The sequence below is a fragment of the Bradysia coprophila genome, unplaced genomic scaffold (genome assembly GCF_014529535.1).
Source record: "Bradysia coprophila strain Holo2 unplaced genomic scaffold, BU_Bcop_v1 contig_232, whole genome shotgun sequence".
In the NCBI taxonomy this organism is placed as follows: Eukaryota; Metazoa; Arthropoda; class Insecta; order Diptera; family Sciaridae; genus Bradysia; species Bradysia coprophila.
In genome coordinates, this window is record NW_023503493.1 from 1,787,188 (window position 1) to 1,809,429 (window position 22,242).

General features: G+C 41.0%; 4 protein-coding genes and 2 non-coding genes across 9 annotated transcripts; 3 read left to right on the plus strand and 3 right to left on the minus strand.

Moving 5' to 3' along the window:
• Window positions 1–630: 630 nt before the first annotated feature.
• On the minus strand, window positions 631–2,880 carry LOC119075710 (methyl-CpG-binding domain protein 2). Of its 2 annotated transcripts, XM_037182232.1 has the most exons (4): window positions 2,593–2,880; window positions 2,201–2,461; window positions 1,071–1,239; window positions 631–1,006 (listed from the first exon to the last, which is right to left on the minus strand). In XM_037182232.1, the coding sequence occupies exons 1-4, from the start codon at window positions 2,709–2,711 to the stop codon at window positions 695–697; spliced, it is 861 nt and encodes a 286-aa protein (XP_037038127.1). In that variant the 5' UTR covers window positions 2,712–2,880; the 3' UTR covers window positions 631–694. The 2 variants fall into 2 exon arrangements, with proteins under 2 accessions (XP_037038127.1, XP_037038128.1); XM_037182233.1 differs by lacking the exon at window positions 2,201–2,461 and having other exon boundaries at window positions 2,593–2,874.
• Window positions 2,881–8,969: 6,089 nt separating this feature from the next.
• Window positions 8,970–14,412, plus strand: LOC119075870 (integrator complex subunit 4). Its single transcript, XM_037182432.1, has 7 exons — window positions 8,970–9,157; window positions 9,231–9,584; window positions 9,656–10,047; window positions 10,117–10,690; window positions 10,758–11,786; window positions 11,857–12,091; window positions 14,157–14,412. The coding sequence occupies exons 1-7, from the start codon at window positions 9,110–9,112 to the stop codon at window positions 14,324–14,326; spliced, it is 2,802 nt and encodes a 933-aa protein (XP_037038327.1). The 5' UTR covers window positions 8,970–9,109; the 3' UTR covers window positions 14,327–14,412.
• On the minus strand, window positions 12,153–12,224 carry Trnap-ugg. Its single transcript has one exon. It is a non-coding gene; the product is annotated as a tRNA-Pro (tRNA).
• Trnap-agg lies at window positions 13,957–14,028 on the plus strand. The gene has a single exon. It is a non-coding gene; the product is annotated as a tRNA-Pro (tRNA).
• LOC119075905 (N-acetylglucosaminyl-phosphatidylinositol de-N-acetylase) lies at window positions 14,296–15,834 on the minus strand. Its single transcript, XM_037182482.1, has 3 exons — window positions 15,152–15,834; window positions 14,800–15,090; window positions 14,296–14,729 (listed from the first exon to the last, which is right to left on the minus strand). Exons 1-3 carry the CDS (start codon window positions 15,504–15,506, stop codon window positions 14,458–14,460), a joined length of 918 nt encoding a protein of 305 aa, XP_037038377.1. The 5' UTR covers window positions 15,507–15,834; the 3' UTR covers window positions 14,296–14,457.
• Window positions 15,835–19,160: 3,326 nt separating this feature from the next.
• Window positions 19,161–22,172, plus strand: LOC119075873 (NAD-dependent protein deacetylase Sirt7). Of its 3 annotated transcripts, none has more exons than XM_037182436.1 (4): window positions 19,161–19,360; window positions 19,419–19,599; window positions 19,881–21,516; window positions 21,577–22,172. In XM_037182436.1, exons 2-4 carry the CDS (start codon window positions 19,489–19,491, stop codon window positions 22,044–22,046), a joined length of 2,217 nt encoding a protein of 738 aa, XP_037038331.1. In that variant the 5' UTR covers window positions 19,161–19,360; window positions 19,419–19,488; the 3' UTR covers window positions 22,047–22,172. The 3 variants fall into 3 exon arrangements, with proteins under 3 accessions (XP_037038331.1, XP_037038332.1, XP_037038330.1); XM_037182437.1 differs by having other exon boundaries at window positions 19,161–19,347; XM_037182435.1 differs by having other exon boundaries at window positions 19,161–19,599.
• Window positions 22,173–22,242: the final 70 nt, after the last annotated feature.

The following is a 22,242-nucleotide window of genomic DNA, read 5'->3' on the forward strand; positions in this document are numbered from 1 at the left end:
CTCTGCGATTGGGTTTGAACATCAGTGTGTTTCACAGTCAGCAAATCGACCCCAGACATTTCCATTGATGTCTCGTGAATCTCTGGTTGCAGCAGTGGAATCGACGAGACACAAAACCTGTCGAGAAGTTGTGTTGCAACTGCTCGAAGTCGTTGAAATTACTGTCCAAGAGCTAAAGCCATTCCTTTTCTTCTTCTCTGTACTTGAAAGTCTCCCAAGAGACCAAAATCTCCCAAGAGACCAAAGTCTTCCAAGAGACCAAAGTCTCCAAAGAGACCAACGTGTCCCAAGAGACCAAAGTCTCCCAAGAGACCAAAGTCTCCCAAGAGACCAAAGTCTTCCAAGAGACCAAAGTCTTCCAAGAGACCAAAGTCTCCCAAGAGACCAAAGTCTCCCAAGAGACCAAAGTCTCCCAAGAGACCAAAGTCTCCCAATTGACCAAAGCCTCACAAGAGACCAAAGTGTCCCAAGAGACCAAAGTCTCCCAAGAGACCAAAGTCTCCCAAGTGACCAAAGTCTTCCAAGAGACCAAAGTCTTCCAAGATACCAAAGTCTACCTAGATACCATAAGTCGTTCAGGTGTAACAAGGGTCTATCGGGTGCATTGGACGAATCAGATTTCAAATTCAATTTTTGGGTTCGCTTCATCGAGCACATTTATTGGACGCAAAACAAACCGTTTCTCACAAAAATGCTAACACTTCAACGCCTCTTGTAATTTCCGTCGTGCCACCTGTACTCGATCCTCCTGACGCCGTATATCGTCTTCGTTTATATTCACCGAATGCATGAGCGGTTGATCGGGATTCAAAAATACGCCCGGATTCATTTGCAGCACAGCTTTGGATGCCTGTTGACCGGTCACGGCCTGTGAAGTGACATGCAACGACGTTGCAACGGACTGGAGTAGTGTGCCGTCATCAACATTCGGTCCGACCGGTTTCAGTCCCTTTGGCAGCTCGACTGGACCCAATTCAACGCCGTCAACGTCACAAGCTCGAAGGCCCTGAAATGAAATGTCGAGATTTGGGAATGTTGCTGATTTCATTGTGTGTCACACGACAATTTACCTCCAGTCGCTTTGCCCAGAATAATTGATTTGGTTTGTCCAGTGTGCCGTGTTTTAAGTCTGCTTTGGATTTGCTGTCCTGCGTTTTGTAAACTGTGACGGGCTGTTTGAATATTGAAGCTGTTTGTCTGATTGGTGGAACGAGTGACACGTCCGTTCGCATGCCGCGGCTAAAAGCGAAATGATTTTTTTTTAGAAAAATTCTTTTTTTATCGAACATAGGGTCGACGCACCAGTCTCTGGACATGTAGTCGGATACCTACTGTTCTGTCGTTCAATGAAACGTTCTTTTGGAAAACAGCCGACCGAAATCGGATGCATTTTCCATATGTGCCCAGAAGGGTATTTGACCGTAGAAGCCAAAACAGCTTTTAAAAAAATCGTCAAATCCAGTGTGACCAGTGGGAGGAGATCAAAATCCGAAAATTAGCACTCTTCTTACAGATATTGCTCCAGTTACACGAGCTGCACAGGATCGTGTGGAGTGTCATTAGAAAGGTAATTTTATGTTGTTTCGGGGCAAATATGGTCTTATGGGGGTTTGGTATCATCTACGATTCCTTATAAGCACGTAAACATTTCAACTTCTCATATTTCATCGTAGATGCTTCCAAACCCCCATAAGACCATATTTGCCCCGAAACAACATAAAATTACCTTTCTAATGACACCCCACAAAACCTTGTACGGCTCGTGTAACTGGAGAAATTTCTGAAAGAAAATTGCATGTTGTAGATCACATCCCGCTAACCATACAACGAATTTTCAAAAAAATACTTTTGGCTTCAGAGGACATCGGTCGGCTGTTTTTGGAAAGAATCCCTCAAAACAATAGGTGAGCCGATTGCTAGTACATGCCCGGAGACTGGTGTCGCCAACCTAAATCAACAGAAGCGGCAAATAATAACAAAAAACGAAATTGAAGTAAAAAACGAATGTGTGGTGTGGTGGATGCAGTTAGGAGAGTAGATAAATGTGGAGCAATAAAAAGCCAACGATAGGGATGAACATAAGGGCGAACTGAAAATAAAAATAAAAAAAATTCGGGCAACCGCGGAACCAGTGGAACAAAAGAAAAACTCAAACTCAAAAAAGAGGCCGAACGAAAGCAAAATCGAACAATCATGACACCTGTACTCAATGCTCAACGGGTGCTTATTCGGTGGCACCGATGACGGTAACATTTCAATGATTGATCGTTGCATGTTTGTCGAGCGAATGGCCTGCGGTTGCTGTTGTTGTTGCTGCTGCTGCTGCTGTTGCTGATGGAACAGGGATTGTTGAGCATTTGGTATATTGCGTCCGGTTTGAAAATCAAACGACGACAGATCTACAGTGTCGCCCAATTGACGAATCAATTTCGATTTGGTGTCCACTTTACTACCCAGCGGACTGTTACGGAAATTGTACACAAAATTTCTCGTCAGAATTGAGTTGAAGATAAAGGGTTACACCGTTGCTTACTCGTATAATTCGTAAAGAAATCCTGTGAAACAAATGGCTAAAGGTCAATCCACTCTTACCTGTAATAGAAGACGTCTACTTTCCCTGCTGATAAGCCCGACTTTCGCATTATCTCCTCTCGTTGCCAGCCTTTCGGCAATGCAGCACAATCACTTTTACGCTCGATGGTAACGTTCATGGTTTTTTTTGTGTCGTTAATTTTGGTTGAAATGTTAGCCGCTCTTCATTCACAAAACAGTTTTTAATCGGAGATTCGTTTTTTGTTTACCTTATCTGTCATGTACAATGTAACCCAAACATACTACTACTGATGAACAGCCATTTTGACTTTTGTAGGAATGACAAATCGTCGTCTTGTGTAACAGTGTTGACAGCACTATTGTCGAATGACATTGGTGAATCAAAATGCATATATTGCTAGGTCACTGGGCTCAAGTCCGTTTTGGACCATATATACGGCCAAACGCGCTGAAATGAGTTAAAAACGACTGTATAAAAGAAACAATAAAGCCGAATGCCTTGGTTAGGAGATAATACCGCAAAAAAAGTGACCAGCGTCCAAAAATAATTGACATTTTTACTAAGGTTCTGAAAGAACAGGTGAAGACACTCGCGAAGACGGGTGAATCACAAATTTAATTTTGACAATTTAGACATGCTTTTTTAAACACACTCATTATAGATTGTATGAAAACAAAATTTGAGTAAAGAAAATTATTTTTATCAAGTTGACATTTCACACAATCTGTAATGAGTCAAAATTGTCAAAATTTGTGTTTCACCGCCTTAGTGATGAACTCGGAAGTGTTCTTTCAGAGCCTTGATTTTTACCTCTCTTGTAAAACGGAAAGTTTATGCATTGTGCCTACTAGGGGTGTAGGGATGGGAGACGTTCAAAATTATCGATAATATCAATCGAAAGAAATTATCGATAATCGATTAATCATATCGTTATCGATAATTTAATAATGACTGATAATTATCAAAATATCGATATTTAGATATTCATCTGAGAATTCATGATAATATACCGACATATCGGAATATATCGATAAATATCGGATGTTCGGACCGAAATATCGAATTATCGATATCTTGATAATTATCAAAATATCAATAATTATCGATTATCGATATTTTTTGATAATTTTCGATAAAAAAAGTCGGTAATTATCGATTATCGATAATCAATAATCATTATCATTTTTTCACTTTTCATACTTTCAAGATGAAAATAATATCAATTTATGACTTCTTCACTAGTCAATATTTGGACCAAAAACTCATATCGACTTTGAGCCATAATACACTGGAATTTTTTTTTAATTGGATTTTTGAAAATAAACTGTGGAAATTGTTATCGTCGCTACCGCAAATATCAACGATGGCGCAAACAACAAGTCGGTCTTTTGAGATCAAAAAAAAAAACAAACAAACAAACAAAAACGAAACATTTGTTAAGAATTTTAAATTTTCGATTACATTGTACATGAAAATATGGTTCGTGTGAATTTACAGAATTGACCCACTTGTCGACCAGCACCAGCATCAATTATTGAGTGTCCTGTGAAATAGTACTCAAGTCCACAATGCAGGGCCTATATTCGCGAAAATATTTTCACGAATTTTCTAGATTTTCACAAATTTTCACGAATTTTCTTGAAAGGGAAAATTTGAGAAAATCGAGAAAATTCGTGAAAATATTTTCGCGAATATAGGCACTGCCACAAACTATACGCTGGTGACACAAAACATTTTCGTCACCGGCCGTGACGATCTGATCTATCTATTAAAATGGCGATCTGTATTGACCTCGCCGAAGTTAACACCATTGCATTGTCTAAGCGTTTGACAGTTCCCGGAAGTTATCCCAATGAAACTATACATAAGGTATGGTCTAATGTCAGAATTTGTCTCTACGTCTGTCTCTACCTAAAAGACCATACGCATGCGGTAATAAGGGAGGGACTAATCGATTTTTTTCGCAATTTCTTGTCAAATATCAGCAGAAATACGAGAAATAAGAAAATTGAAAAGATTTTACAAAGAGGAAATCTATGAAAAAAGAACTTCCCACTCAGTTTCACACCCAAGTCACCAACAGCAAAATTTAGTGTTGGCTGTGAAAAATATAATAATTTCGGTGATTTCGATGTGATTTAATTCAGATTTTGTGCGTAAATCTGCTTCTTGTGTGGTTTTAACAGTTCACTTAGCGGTTGACTTAAAATATTCGTCAAAACCACCAAAATTATGAAAAATTTATGATGACCAATCATGTAAACAAACAATAATATACATCATTTTCATGACCTTGTAAACGTCAGACATGTCGAAAAATATCGAATGAATTGAAGAACAATTTTCATGTAAAAACCAGTAAATTGCAAGGCTGTATACTTTGGGTAGGTCACGCAGATGCAGGTGGGTTACACGTTTCATACAAAAAATTCACCACGCCATTCAAATTCAATTTTGGTGAATTTGTTTATATGGAAAAGGGGTGTTCCCGCGTATCTAATAAAATGGCGATCTGAGTGACATCCCCAAAGTATGCAGCCTTGGTAAATTGAACGCAGTTAACGTCAATTGATTGAGATTAAGGACTACTTGACGAAAAACTAAAAGGGATTACGTTGACGAGCATAATGAAAATGATCTATTGTCGCTTGGTGTGAGTTGCAGAAGAGATGACCCAGTAGAAATAAAATGACGGTGGTAATCTTAAAAATTACGTTTCAGCGAAAACGCTTTAAATGTGTGTACGTTTCCGGTGAAATAAACGAGCCGTCAGAACAGTCGGAGCGTTTGCTGCGACTGAGCCCCATACGAACCCGTACATCTATTGCGCACGTGACCCTAGTTCGTCCGTAGACCTACTCTTCCCGTAAACGTCGGTAAAGTAAAATTCTTATGAAATTTGTACGTCTTAAAAATTGCGCATAGCGCAATTACGAAGCCCCGTACGATGTTCCTTTCAAACGTAACACAAATTTCAAATTGACCTACAATTTCCTCAGTCCTATATTTACCTATAAATAAACAATTTACTGATAAATATGCTAGTATATAGCTCAAAATAACTATCTATACCGTTATATAGCTCAATATATTTATATATAGATATCCATATTTGGGATCCTTGAAACACCACACACACATAACCAATCACTTCCCACTGATCAATAACTTTGTAAGAATTATTTTCACCGATTTATATTGTTTTTACAAAAATCCAAAATGGCGGCCGACGGCCATTTTGTTATGAGATGGAAAGTAGTACGGCTGCTTTACATTCGTTAGTGCCTTTCAAACAAAAAAAAAATTCATGAAATTTGGTCAAATTTTACTCGAGATATTAACAAAAAACACCACGTTCACTCTACGGCCGAGTAGCCTCATATAAGCTCACTCCAAGAGACCTACTCACGCTCCGGTGAACCGAATTTCATGAACTTTTTTTTCCCTGATTGGTACGTTCAATACCTATTGAAGAAATATTAAAATTTGCTTCTTTATTTTCAAACACTTTATTAGAAATTAATTCAATTACACACAAAAACACAATGTCACTTTTAGTATGGTTAATTCTAATAGTCGCGGGTCGGGTGAGACAATTTAAGACAAATTAAACTGAATGAAACTGAATGAATCCTTAGCTAGCGTTAAACCTTTACTTATAGTGAATTTAACATTGAAGGTATAGCAAGTCGTAAAAAACCCAATAAATTTTATTGTTTTCCCATATGCGCTTATTCATAAAAAACCAAGATTTTCATCTTCGGAATTTCTTAATTGTTTTTCTCTCTAAGAGGTCTTTCTCTTGTACTAGTTCAATCATACATTTTCCATATAGTCAATGTATTTTGAATTTCTCATAAATCAAAAGACATTCTTGCTTACTCCCGCAAGCATTTGGCGGTTATTTAACGAATATTGAAAATATAATGCAATCGACAATGGTATACAAAATTCTTGTTGCATCATCTTTAATCGCCTAACTTGCTACTATAATGATAATCTATTTAAAGGCGTTATCTCAAAATTAAGTAGTATGAGATCTTCAAGAATTATTTGAATTAATTAATGATTGAGAAATAATTCCTTTACACTATCTAAAGCAAAATTCATCAAAATCCGGTCAAATTTGGCCAACGTTCAAGCAAAAACGGGTTGCCGCCCTGTACCTAGTTCACACCAAGGGGTCTAACTCACGAGTCGGTCATCCAATTTCCATAAACTTTTTTTTCGTCGATCCGTATTGTAAATACCTTTCATTTGACGTATCACTTATACAAGTGTAGCCTTTAAATGGTCAGATATATCTTCGGAAAACGTTAAATCACTTATGGGGCCCCAGCTCGGGAGGGGTCGACCCAAAATCGCCCATCTTCGAACTTAGCCTCACTATTTTGACTATCTTTCAGGGAAAAAAAATTTTTGAAATCGGATTTGATTTACTCAAGATATCGACGTGACAGACAGACGGACAGACGGACAGACGGTCCAAATTTTTATTGCGGATTCGTCATCTATGAACATAGGCAAACACTTTGCCCTTACCGTCTGACACGGCATCGTAATCCTATAAGCCCCTTCGTACTTCGTACGGGGCAGGGGTCGTACTACTCCTTATTTTCCTTATTTTTGAAAAAACCACCTTATTCCTCCTTATTTTTGAAAAAGTTCCTTTTTTTTCCTTATTTTTCAATAATTTTGACGAGAAAACTACATTTTTGGATAACAGATAATAAAAAAAAATCGCTGCGCGGCAGAATACTGAGCAATAGGGTCATCGTAAATCTTCACCCGATCTTCTACTGCTAGTAAACAAACCATAGAAATGTAGTTCCTTGTTGTCGATTTTACTGAAGAAAAATATCCACGTGGATTACAGTAATTTTGCTACCTTCCCACTCAATGGGAAGAGCGGTGTTGAAGAAGGGGTAGAATTGAAGGTAACGGACGAATGTTTGGAAAGAATTGCCTCTGTCTCACGCTAAAAAGCGCGGTCATACTAAGTCAGTTAAAGCATCGACTTTACAAAAAGTCAGTCTAAGAAACAATCTAACGACAATAGAGCACAGTGGGGGAGGGGGTCCCAAAGTTTCAAAATTTTGGTGGACGCCACTTGTGTGCAACCTGTTGGAGGCTTGAAAAGGTCAATGGAATCTACCTGTTCCAAGTCATCTATGGGAAGAATCATTATTTTATTATTTCACTGATGTACTAAGAGGGAAACTTTCCCAACAAACTATTTGGTGGTAGATCACACAAAAAAACAAGACCTACATAAACTTAAATTCATTTGATCAAATTATTGTGTTGTTTACAAATTTGATATAATTCTGACCTCAAATCTCTACTTCACCTAAAAGAAAATTAAGGAATGTAGCATATTGAGAAATGTACAGTTTTATCCTGAGGTTCAAAACACGACCTACAACCAATGGAATGTTGTAAAGAGCCATAGTCTTATTTTGTGGGTTGTGTGGATTATTTGTATTAATATTTACACGTAAATATTCACAGTCCACAAAATAAACAATTGACATGGTATAAGAAAGTAGCGGTAAGCTAAGGTTAATAATTTCAAATTAACTTTTACTATTAAACCATGGTAATTCATAGGCCGCGTTCAGGAACGAAAAATTCTTCACTGAGTGAACATTCGTTTCGTTGAGTTAACGCTGTCAAGTTTAACTTTGAGGTTAGATTTCTCACGATGTACTTTGGTCGTGAAAGTTTACCCAGATGTCATGAACGTTTCGTTTCTGAACGTGGCCCATTGCGTTTAAGTGGATTTAAGTGGATTAAATTAGTGTAAAATCGTTGAATATGGGTATGGGAATTTTTGAAAAACTTCGTAATTTTTGATTATGAGCCTAAAAAAGCGTGCAGGGGGGTGCGTATAAAAAATCATCAAGATTTTTACCCAAAAATTTACTTCCAAGCTCCTTATTTTCTCCTTAATTTCAACCGAAAAATTCCTTATTTTCTCCTTATTTTTTTAAAAAACCTCCTTATTTCCTTAATAAGGCACGCCATTTTTGAGTGCGAGGTCTGGTACGGGGCTAAAAAGTGTGAAATCAATCACTTTTGAGGAACTTTGCGATAACACCTTTAGTTAGGGATGGGTCACATCCCTCATTGAAGAAATGTTTAAAATTTCCAATTTTTTGCAAGTGAGGTTACGTTCATTCATGTCTGTTGAACTCGATAGATTTGGTGAAATATAAAGGAAAAATGAGATCGTCTGAGGGTCATTTAAGCGAAATCGCTATTTCCTTCGGCTTGTATGGACAGACCATACCTGGTTTATACATTCATTGAGTTATCCCTACAAAACATTTATCCGCCATTACAGCCCACTTACATGACATATTGATTGCTGACAACACTGGTTCGCACCGGTAAACCGTGCATTGTAATTGCTTTGACACGAAATGTCAGTGGACTTTATTTATCAAAATTGTATGCCGAATGTTTTGTGTGTCTTTCGAACGTAATGAATAAAAGGAAAACATTTTAAACGTAGAAATCAAACAAGCACCAACCACGCAACAGACTACTACCATGGCTGTACCTTTGAAACGACCATTCGAACCAACACAATCGGTTCAGGTAACGAAAGCAAAACTTAAGATTTTCTACTCTCGCGATTCACATGACATTTCGGTACGGTAAATTCTTCCAGGAGCAACCAACATTGACACTCCGACCTCACAAACGCATACGCCTGGCAATAAAACGATCATCGTCCAATGTATCAATTTCGAGCTACAGCAGTCGTCTGGAAACGGCGACGTACAGCAACGAAGCGTTGAAGATTTTAATTCAAATCTCCGATGCCCTGCAGTTCAACGAAGAGGACAACACAGAATCGATACGTCAGATTTGTGAACATTTCCGCAAAGAGACCGAATCGTCGGCGGTTCGGGTGAAAGTGCTGTCGTTGCTCGGCGAATTTTGCTTGGAGTCATGCGTCACAGAGTGTGCTCCAATATGCGAAGACATAATGATGTTGTTGCGACCGGAGAAGTCACCGAAGGTGAGGGTCCAGACGCATTTGTGGTCGAGTGATTTAGGAAATTGCTTCATGTGTCTCATGTTCCGTTGCAGGTCATTTCGCAGGGCTTGCTGACTTTATTCAAAATTGGGAACCATCAGCCGCTACCGACACAAACGCTTACAAAAACGTTGAGCCTGGCCAAAGGACATCTAACTTCATCCAGCCACAACGTTCAACGGCATGCATTGCTTTTGTTGGGCGCATTCTCTCTGGCAAATCAAGAGAAAGAAACCCTGGACCTGATCAGTAAATACACCGACTCACAAGACTCGCGGGTACGCGCTCAAGCGTTCCGTTCAATTCTGATGATGGGACGACGCAATGTCATTCTTACACCTTCATTGTATCCCAGAGCAATCGGGTCACTGCAAGACGACTACGAGTGTGTTCGACGTGAAGCTCTTCAATTGGTCTACGAACTGGGCATCAGGCATCCGAATCAGTAAGTCAACAGTTGGGAGGGTTAATCGGCGGTCACTTTTCACAGCACTTTTTCTGTCGATTCTTTTAGTCTAATCGCTGTGAACGATTCCGATTCCGAACTTCGGTTAATCGACGCAGCGTTCGGTAATGTGTGCTCGGCCATTTGCGATCTATCAATGCGTGTTCGAACGGAAGCAGCCGAACTGCTCGGCGGTATGACACAAGTCGGAAGCGAATTTCTCCATCAGACGCTGGACAAGAAATTGATGAGCAACCTGCGACGGAAGAAAAGCTTCCACGAACGATCCACCGAGCTGTTTCAGAGTGGCGAATGGTCGTCGGGGAAAAAATGGGCTGACGATGCGCCCAAAGAACAAGTGAATACGGCAACGGTGTCATTGATGGCGTCGGGTGCTTGTGGTGCATTGGTGCACGGATTGGAAGACGAATTCTTGGAGGTGCGAACCGCATCGGTGGATTCAATGTGTCAACTGGCACTGGCGAATCCACCGTTTGCTGTGACCAGTCTGGACTTCTTGGTCGACATGTTCAATGATGAAATCGAAAGTGTGCGACTGCGCGCCATCTACAGTCTGACAAAGATATCCAAACACATCATCCTGAGGGAGGACCAACTGGAGACTATGCTCAGTTCATTGGAGGTAAGGTGACATCGCAAACATCTCATTTGGTCGGTGCTTAAAATGGTTCTCGTTTCTCTAATTGCAGGATTATGCGGTCGAGGTTCGTGAAGGATTGCATTTGATGTTAGGTGCGTGCAAGGTATCGACTCAAGCGTGTCTGTTGATGGTCGTTCAGAAGGTGCTGGATGTACTGTCGAAATATCCTCAGGACAAAATGTCTGCGTTCGGTTGCTTGCAGAGAGTTGGCCAGAAACACGCCGAACTGTGCTTATCACTGGTACCTCAGCTTCTGCAAAACCATCCGTTCTTGGACAGTGCCGAAAAGGATGTCGAAGATCCAGCGTACGTCTGCATACTGATAATGCTGTTCAATGCGGCACCACTCATGCCACCAATGTTAAGCCTACTGCCCGAAACAACCATCAAACATTACGCGTATCTTCGCGACACGATGCCAAATCTTGTGCCACATCTACCAGTCGGTGGCACGTCTCAAATCGACATATCTGGCCAGACGGGATCGCGTCAGTTTCTGGAAACTCTTCTTGCCAACATACAAGCGGCATATAAGGCTCCCCGTGCACGTCAAGCACTGCTCACAGCTGCTCAGGACAATTTGGACCGACTTGCTACCATCGATCCGGAGTTGACTGGAACAGCAAATTACACGGCCACATTTCTGGGCGCTCAACTGTTGATCGAACAATTGCAAGCCAATTTGGTAGCGCCCAACAGTCGATCACCATCGAAGGAGTGCCTTAATCAACTGATGAAAAAGTGCTTGAAGTTGCAAAATCTGTTCTCCGGCCTGACGCCCAACGATCTGCTTATGGTCAAGCAAATATGTCTGCGAGCCAGTGCATTGCATTTGGTGTTGGTGGTGAAAGACCGTAGTCAAAGTGCCCTTGGACCGTGCCAACTGTTGTTGCACATTTCGGCTGATGCGAATCATTTCCTGCAGGAAAATCCAAACATGACACCGGATCCATTTACCGTGTCCATTCTGATCCAAATAGCTAATTTGAATGATCCAAAACCGGGACGAGTATTCCGTGAGATATTACCACTCGTTCAAAGTGCACCGCCAGTCATGTCACCCGAAATCAATGTTAATGTAAGCCGAAAATCTGATCGATACACTCGGTTGACTTTGACTAAAAAAAAACTTTTTTTGAAAATTTCAGATCAAAATTTGTACGGCCCGCATTTCGGAACCGTTGCCCAGCGCATCGGAAAGCATTGTCAAAGTAACAGCCGGTCTGATAGCCGCTATGCCATTCGTTGCCGAAATCCATAATCTTCGTGAGGGTCAACGACAGGACTTGCGATTGAGAATTAAATACCCCGACCAGAACGTGCACTTTGTGGTGCCACGGATGCGAGACCTGAAACAAATTATGACCGAGAATGGAGTTGCGGGTGAGTTGTTCGTAGACATTTTCCGGTGTAATTAGACGAAAAAAAAGGAAGAAAAAAAATCGGGCTCAACCGGGATTTGAACCCGGGACCTCTCGCACCCAAAGCGAGAATCATACCCCTAGACCATTGAGCCGCTTGATATGAACAACGAATTCATTCGAATTTATGGACAGCAAATTCTCTTATAGTCCGGGTCGTTATGCCGCTCTGTCGAACGTTTCAATTAAAATTGACAACAAAATGTTGTGGAGGAGTGAAAGTTTCCAAAAAAAAATGTTTTCTTTTAGTGTAAAAGACTGGAATTTCTCGAAAAAAATAATTTAAATTTTTGTCCGATCAGTAGACCGACCTACATTTTATGTAAGAAAAAAACATTCTGTCCGACGCACACTTCTGAGCCTTGAGCTTCTTCTCAAAAAGTTTCCCTGAAAAGCCGCTAACTTTGAACCCGTCTTCACTGGTCATTCCGAATCCGATTTCATCAAAATTGGGTTCATTTGAAAGCTAGTGACTACTGCTGTCAACTGTAGTCAGTCCAGATTATACATGTTGATGGAACAGTAGGTATTAGCTCCATGTGCGGCAGCCTTGAATTGAAATTCCAATCTTTTTTGAGATTTATTCCGACCTTGCTGAGTTAAATCTTAGATAAAATGCACGCTTGAGATGTCCTTGAGTGAGTTCCTCACTTCCCCTGATCCGCTCCTACTCGTTCCCAGTTGTAGAACTCAGGGAACACAAGGATTTTCCACATTTTTTTAAACTTTCTTCTGGATTTTCAATATTTTTGATGCTTTCGTTGATAGGATCTCAAAGCTGGACTAATCTTTACAGTTCCATATCGCTTCTACTGCTAGAACTCGTCGAACACAAGAGATTCCACTGATTTTGTGTCGGTTCCTTCAGGATAAAGAACATGTTTGATATGTTCAGTAGTCAGTTCTTCGAATTTCACAGTGATGCTCCACTGCCCTTTCAACGTTAGAACTCATCGAATACGACAACTTCCGTAAGATTTCCACTATTTTCCTTCAGGATTCAGAATATTTTAGATCTTACGAAATGGTCGTATTCGATGAGTTCTAGCACTGGTAGCTAGTGAAGCTAGTGAAGTACTGGTGAAGCATCACAGGATGAATTAATTCGAAGAACTGACCATTAAACACCTCAAACATGTTCTGAATACTGAAGGAACCGGAAAAGAATCGTTAGAAGCCTTTGTGTTCCATAAGTTCTAGCACAGAGAGCGAGATGGAACTATGAGGAATAGACCACTTTCGAGAAGCTACCGACGAAAATTTCAGAATTGGAATAAATCCCGAAGAAAGTTAAGAAAAATGGTTGAAAATCCTTATCTTCCCTAACTTCCAGCACTAGCACTAGCACCAGTCAGTAGTCAATCGGATTTTAAATGGTCAGGGAAAACGAGTCCAAAGTTAGCGGTTTTTTCCGGGTCACTTTTTGGGAGAACGCTCATGGTCCCAAAGTGTGTCTTGGACACTAAAACTGGTTCTTTACCGGCTGGGAAACATTTTTTTGTTGGGAATCTTTCTCTCCTCTACAACATTCCATTGTCAGATTTCGTTACGACCTATTGTCAAAACCGAGACGACTCTTTCCGTCATAACGACCCGGACTATTAGTTCAACAACAACAAATCACCAAAAGTGAAAGTTGTGCTCATCAGTGATGTTATGATGGGCCAGTTTTTTTTCCATAAACACACACACACGTCACGGTTATACCTGCTGCTGTTCCGATCGTCTTAATTTATTCAAATGAAGATGAGTTTCATCGTTTGAATGATTCACGAATTGAGGTCAAATGTTACAACAAATTGTTCCGATGAACGACTAATATCAAGCGGTTCAATGGTCTAGGGGTATGATTTTCGCTTAGGGTGCGAGAGGTCCCGGGTTCAAATCCCGGTTGAGCCCGATTTTTTTTTTGGTGCGATTAGCAACCGATCGAGGAAATATTTTCCGCACTTCGAAGCCGATGCAGTCTCTCCATCACGATCAGTTTCTTCACTGAAATTTTTAATAAAAAAAAAATCAATTTCCAGAAAATGATTGGCGTCTCCGAACAACGGTTCTTCTATCGCATGGAGTCTGGACAGAGGCTACACAAGTGGACATTTCGCTTTGTTTATTCGTTCGGCCAGGACACGAGCTGGAGCTGTGCAAACCGGTGAAAGTGTTGTTCGCTCCGAAGCCGGTAAAGCGAGGCATTTGAACGTTTGGCGGGATTGATTAGTACGACAACCATCGTTCGTCTGGTGAATTTTAGTATAAATCTGTTGAAATAAAATCAAGAAAACGACGAAATTTTGACTCGGTTTCCTTCGGTTATATTTTCCCGTTGCCCTATGTGTCATTGATTTGCATATCTAATTCTATGTCCGATACATCGATCTGACGCAGCGTATTTATCACCATGTACCGCGAGAATACTATGTACAATTTGCGGAACCACAGCATCTGTGACCGATGCTGTCGCATTGCTTTACGAACTATATTTACATTTGTCCAACTCAAAATGCACCAATTGGTCGACAATAACAAACTAATAACGAGATCAAACACGGACATGTACTTCCGTAACACGTTCACCGAGTCCAATGTAAGAATTTTGCAGTCTGAAAGAGACAGAGACAGACACCCAGTGAACGATCGATCGAATGAAATGGTTTTTGGTTGTTTCCTTACTCTTCGGAAGATATCCAGCCAAGCACAACGATGCGGCCGCATAGTAAATGGTACAATGATTCGGATGATAGCTGACACCATCCCGATCGAACGTAATCAAAGCTTCAATGTCCAACGTTTCCACTTCCTTCCGTATCTGCTTGGCCACCAATTCCGTTTTCCAATTCAAATTCGGATCGTCGGCCAGAAGCGTTGAATTCATCAACGTGATGTGTTCGTCCTTCAACCGTAACACCCTCGTCGCATCGTACAGTTCGTGCTTCCGGATGTTACCCAACTGTTCAAAGTTCCCTGGAACACCAAGGCTCAAGTAAATCACAAAGAAAAATCCGATTTCGTTGAATTGACTAACCGTTCGACAAGCATAGCAAATAAACGGTGCACGGTTCTCGGCGTTGCGTCAGCGACAGTATGGTCGGACCGAAGAACATACATTCATCGTCCGGATGGGCGGTCACAATCAGTACGCGACGATATTGTGCCAAGCGAATGTCATTGATCAAATGGAATCGTTTAGCGAACCGGCGGAATATCAGATGATAAGTGCCGAAGCATAGCACCAAGTATGCCAAAATGACCAAAATTAGGTGATCCAGTGCTTCTCTTATGTTATCAACGATCAGTGAGTAAATGTGGCTGCGATAGGCACCAATTAGCTGACGATCGAAATATGATGATTTAGCTATGTCGATGATCGTTTCATTCATTTCATGGTCCTGTGTTTATGTTGCAATTCGCGACGAAAATTTCAGGAATTCTTCACGGCGAAATTTTCGATTTTTTTTTTTCCTCGAAATTTTTGTGTTGATGTGGACAGAACTGCACTGAGAGACGACAGTGGTTCGCGTTGAATTTACTTGGCAAGGAAATAGCTTGTTGTGTAGCTCTGCCGATGCTGCATGACAAGTGAATCAACTTTTGCGAAAATCTTTTTCTTTCGCATGGAATTTTGATTTGAAAATTTTTTTGTCGTCACTCTACTCACTGGCGATTTTGACACTGAAACTCGTAACTCACATGACAGCTGACAGATCCACATTGTGTAATCCATTCAGGGCAGGGTTATCGTAAGTTCTCTTGTTCATTTGTGCTAATGATACTTTAATCTCTAAATGACGGGTAAATCTTCTTTTGTTTGAACTTGCGGTAAGTGTCAAATGAAGGAGAATTTCTTTTGTCTAGGCGTTTGACAGTTCAAATCAAATTTCACCTCCAAAACATTTCCAACATACTCGTCCAACAGGAGGTCGATTAAGTTAGAGGCTGAACCACATCGAAACTTTCTGTTTCGAAGTGACAGTTTTGACATTGACATTTTTGACTTTGTCATTTTGTCACAAATTACGTCATTACCTCAACTAGATCGCAGCCAAAGAGGCGGAATGTCAGAAATATTACGAAGATCTCGAGTCTCCAGAAGGAATCGGTTCAATATATAAGATTGCAGTGCAACTAGACGAAACATCAGCAATTGGCCTAAATTTATTGAAGACGCCAATGGAGAACTCTAGACAATTAATCGGGATATCATAGAAGGACGGAAAGCCTAATTCGACACATCATTAAACGGAGAGGTCTCCAGGAACGAGTACACAACATGGGATCCTGTCCTGAGTAAAGAAAAATAAGACATAATTGAAGCAGAAGTACAAATCGCAGTGAAAGAAGTAAAAAATGGACGTTCTACCAAAGATAGACTGTTATGAAATGTCAAAAGACTCACAAAAAAGAATTGAAACTTGCGGGAAGTATCAATTGAAGGAATTTGACATGTTCCGGAAGGTCTTCGTTCAAATCAATTTCCCTTTCGAAACATTTCACTGACTATATGCAAGCGAAACACCAAGTAGATGTTCAGGACGATTGTAGATTCTCATTTCGTAACTTTAAGAATTCGTACCTTGACAGTTCTTATGGCATTTTATACACTCAACTGTAAAGTTACGAATATTTGGAGTTACAAAAATACGAGAATCGTCGCCCTGATAACTGTCAACCCGAACTTTGACAACTCGAACGGCAATGATCGACCCGAAGTATATAAACACTGAAGGTAATGCAGACCCTCAGCGGATCAGAGAAATTACGGATCCAAACTTTCAGGTGAATTCATTTTCGTATGTTGTCTAACTTAGACTTGTGCAACATGACGGCCCTAAATCCTTCCAATTCACCACTAAATACAACTTGACGCAAACGAATTTTATATGTGTGCAACATAACGTCGCTAAATCGTTCCAAATTCACCACTAGATGCAACTTGACGCAAACTAATTCAATACGTGTACAACATGACGGAGCTAAAACTCACCTGAAAGTTTGGATCCGTGTGTAACTGTGGATTTGCATTACCTTCAGTGTTTATATACTTTGGATCGACCAGACAAATGATAAGTTGGTATGCCTGTGGCGAGATAGAAGGAACATTGGAATGACAGTTGACCTCGCCACAGGAGTACCAACTTATCATTTCTCTGCATTTGAATGACAGTTGGCTCCTATGAGAGAGTTGTGCTCAAAACAAACGAGGCATTGAAAACGTGTTTGGTCCTAGTTTTCATTGACAGATGCAGCAATCGCGATTTTGAATAGAAAAAGTTCTAACTTCATTTGACAGTTTCGAAACTTTCGTCATGAAAAACAGGACCAAAACACGTTTTCAATGCCTCGTTTGTTTTGAGCATTGGAGTTTCATACAGAAGATTCACCTCCCATGATGATTGTCATCCCCTTGATGATGTCGTGAGTTTTTTATATTCAAAGTCATCAGAAGTGGTATATTGGCGAGTATCTGGCGTGGCCAAAGTATTTTTAAAAACTGAAAATAATGCAAAACCACAAGTGGCGACAAGTTAAATTAAATTTGTCAATGAAAGTAGAAACCTGGTACGGGCTGTTCTTACAAACCGGAGGACATAGCTATTTCATGAGAGGTGAGTTTGTTTATATGAAATTGCTATGTCCTCCGCTACATACAAAGTTTGACATTCGACCATACCTTGTGTTGACGTTCATTGTTAAATTTGTTAGATTGTTACAAATGCCAAAACTCAATACTGCCAACGCAATTCCAGTTCCACCAACATTAGTACCCTGAAACTTGGAATCCGTCAAAGTTTGTGATTCGCTTACCTTCAGAGTTCATATATGTACATAGAAGGGTGTTTTATCAAAGGGAGTTAAGGCCAATTTTCATGTATAACGTGAGAGATACTTTAGCCGTGGCCTCCCCAAAGTTTACAATTAAATTCATTTTTGTAATGTTGCCATCATCATAATTTTCTTGTGCTTTATATTGTTGCACCTGAGACCTGCTAAGTTTGTATGGAATCTATGGAATCGAATTCACTTCACTGCCACTTGACTCAAACGAATTTGTGCAATGTGAGCTTCAGTGTTAATATACTTTAGCCTGTAGAGAGGTCACAATTTGTTCGTAGTAGTCTTTTGGTGAACAGATCTCTTATATCGTTCTGTAAAAACGATTTTCGCAAGCCGAAAACAATCGAGAGCATCAACAGAGTCATAACCTCAAGCTTTCGTGTTTATTTTTAGGATATGGATGACATTTTGACAGCTGAAATAACCTTGTAACATACCTATATAGCTTCACTGTCACTCTGCGATCAGATCAACTCAATAGCGCAGTGTGTAAGTTGAGTCTTCACATTGAATTATTGAACTGCCAGTTTTGGGTTCGAAACTAAACCGCAACGCAAATAATTCGTTTCATTAGGTTGTTGTCCACAATAATGACATTTGACTGAATCGGTTATTAGGTTGCGTCTTGGATTTAGTACCAATAACGTCTCTTTGTGTTCTATGTAATTGTTCGTTGGTAATAGGTTAAGATGAAATGAAATGTCAAACCGTCATCCATAGAAGCATAACCTCAACATTATTAACAATGATTGTGTCAAAATAACAAAAGAAAAAAGTTGTGGTTCTATGGATGACATCGGTTCGCATTCGGTTAGTGTACAGTTCATTTTGTTCGGCGAAACCGTTGCTTGGAAGAAACCTATGTTATTCCAGTCAGTTAGGCGAAAAGCGTTATTCCAGTCAGTTAGGCGAAAAGCCCGTTGACGGGATGTGTAGTCATTTCAGCTGCAAAACGTCTGAAACTGGTTGTGTCACAAATTTAGTTGGGGTTGACTGTAACTTCACTTATTTTTTCTAAAGATTTTCTCGCTCATGGTTCCTCTACTGCCAACGTTTTTTTTTTTTCTTCTATTTTTGGTCAGTTTTCACAACATCGTCACGTCTCTGCAAACAAAATCCATTTTCTCTAATCGGCTAACATCACTGGTCCGTGCTCTGTCCACACATACACACTCATGCAATAGAAAAACATCAGCACACACATGCAGCTCTGCACATTCTCCCCATAAGTCATCGTAGAAGCCAACACCAAGCTCACCATCCACTCACAAACAATAACAATTAAACGAAAAGTGTGAATTTTTACGACTTTCGTCACAGAAATTAATTCGAGTCCATTGGCCAAATAAACGCAATTGGCGTGACGCACCATACGCATTCAAATCGGTTCGTGTCGGTTGTAAGAAAATACGTGAATTCACTGTTGGCCGAAAACGGGAAAAAAATGTGTTTTGCAGGTTGGACGGGTTAAGAACGGAACATAGATATTGGAAACGACGTGAGAGAAATGGTGCAACAATTAAGACGATGGGCAAAATGGAAAAATCATTAATTCTAAATTCTTATATAAGACGTCGGAAGTGTAATGAGAAGACGGAAGTCTGTGAAAAGAAGAAGAAACAGGAGGCATTGAGACGGGTGAGTGAGACTAATTTGAATGCAATTTGGTGTGTAACCAGTGCGAGCGTGAAATTCAATTTTTTTTTTTCATTTTTATTACTCAGCGCGTTGCGTTTCGCTTGCTTGTGTTTCGTTGTATGTGTTGTGTATGTGTGTGAGTCTGTTTTTGTTTATTGTTTCCAAAAACCAGTTTTCGTTTGTTTTTTGTGTGTGGAACATTTCATTATCACCGCTACTCGAGATGCTTATCCCCCAAAGAAAAAACTTTCCGCTGACCAATGTCTCCGTCATGTCCCCAGGTATCGAAAATACTCCGAAAATGCGAAACCCTGCGCACCATCGAAGAAAGCCGAATCCTGGACTCAGCCACCGACATTGTCAAGCAAATTCTGAAGCGGAAAAATCGCCTGCTCCAGAGCAAGGAGCGCGTACTCGAAAAGGAGGATCCATCGGAGACGATCGACGAGAAGGCACGTAAACTCGCCGAAGTGATTTCGCGAGCCAGACATTTGGTCTGTTACACCGGAGCTGGTATCAGCACATCGGCCCGCATACCCGACTATCGTGGCAGTCAAGGCATATGGACGTTACTGCAACAAGGTAAAGAGATCGGTCAGCATGATCTGTCATTGGCGGAACCAACGTACACGCATATGGCTCTGTATGAGCTGCATCGTCGCAACATCCTTCGCTACGTCCTGTCGCAGAATTGTGATGGGCTTCATTTGCGATCCGGTCTACCCAGAAAATCGTTGTCCGAAGTGCACGGTAACATGTACGTGGAAGTGTGTAAGAATTGCAAACCGAACGTGGAATACTGGAGACTGTTCGACACCACCGAATTTACGGCAAGATATTATCACAAAACGAATCGTCGGTGCCATATGTGTGGAACGGCGTTAGTCGACACAATTGTCCATTTCGGCGAAAGGGGCAGCCTGAAGTGGCCGTTGAATTGGGACAATGCCATCCATCATGCCGACAAAGCCGATGTCATTTTGTGCTTGGGCTCCAGTCTCAAAGTGCTGAAGAAGTATCCGTGGCTGTGGTCGATGGAACGGCCGAAAAGTAAGCGGCCGAAAATTTACATTGTCAATCTGCAATGGACACCGAAAGACGGCACCGCAACCATGAAAATCAACGGAAAATGTGATGAGGTCATGCAAATGGTTATGAAGTACATGAACGTCACCGTACCGGAATACAATCGCCGAACGGATCCGATATTTGCACATGCTAGTCTGCTGGCGCCGGAAGAACTACACACAAGATCGCAGCCAATGTTACGGAGCCATAAAGACTTGAAGAGCGACAGCTGTGACGTGACAGACGATTCGAACGATTGCAAAAGTCAAATCACCAAAAGCAGCAGTTGCGATGAGAGTGAACCGAAGACCGTGAAGCCTCTGCCAGATTTGATTCCGATTTCACAGATGGAATCGAAACGGTTCAACAGCACGAAAGACTGTGTAGAACCTAAGGACGGCGTAGATAATGTGTCACCTTTGTCATGTGATCGACTGCTGGAATTGAAGCCTACCGTTGGCGATGGAAAGACCACAGACCAAGAAGCTGATGCCGTAGATGCTCCAGATATTGAAGCAACTTCTTCGGATACTGGTTCCAGATCGACTGACTTAGTGTCGGTAACAAATGATAAACTGCTGAATGTCAACACCCACGAAGCAGCTCAGGACAACGGTGCCACTGACTTACACGCCGAATTAAACTGTGATAAAACCCCGTCAATTGATCCATCCCTCGCCAATCCCACTTCAATGTCAAACGTCGAACCGAAAGTCGAAGACGAAAAATTACTCAAATTACCGCAAATGTCCGATGGTGACGATCGGGCCAACGATTGCAACAGTATTAAAAGTCCTAGTCCAACAAAGTTAACCAGCCGTGGTGTGTGCCTGCTCAACAACGATAAAGGTAACCATTTGCACATTCCGCAATGTATACGGAAACCTCGACTTTCTTTTCGCCCTACAGATCGTTACAAGCACCTGATCGACTACTGCAAAGTAATATGCCGTTTACCCCACTGGTACGACGTGAATTATGCGTATTCCGGCTTGCACAGCATAATCTATCCACCGCCGACGGAAGTGGACATCTGGCGCACCGACATCATACCGATATTCCAATTGAATCGGTCCGATGCCGAATGTGACTTCTGCTTTGACAATTATGCCGAATACCAGTGCCAATTCTATCGACCGCAGACGACCGATTTCGTGGTGACGTCGCGTCGCAAAGGCCGATTAGTGTTGTGTGAATGTTGTGATTATACGGATGAGTCGGACAGTGAAAATACTCTGGCGTATGGTGATGAGAAACGTGCCAAAGTGGAGAACGTCGAATTTAGCGGCAGCCAAGACGACAAGGAGTCGGTGAAAATTCAGGCCGGATGGTATGGCAAAGGCTATCGGAAAATGTTTCGGCGCAAGAGACGTGCGTGAGGCGTTCCGGGTGAAGTAATTTTGCATTTAATTTAGGTTTAAGAAGTCACGAGGTCGTACGTTTGGAATGAATCGCTTCCTCTTATGAATTAAAAAATCGATCGACTGCTCAACCCCGCTATTCAATCGGTTTCATTTCGCTCTACCTTTTTTTCTATCGGTCGATGTTAGATCGATTGTCGATGTTAGATCGATT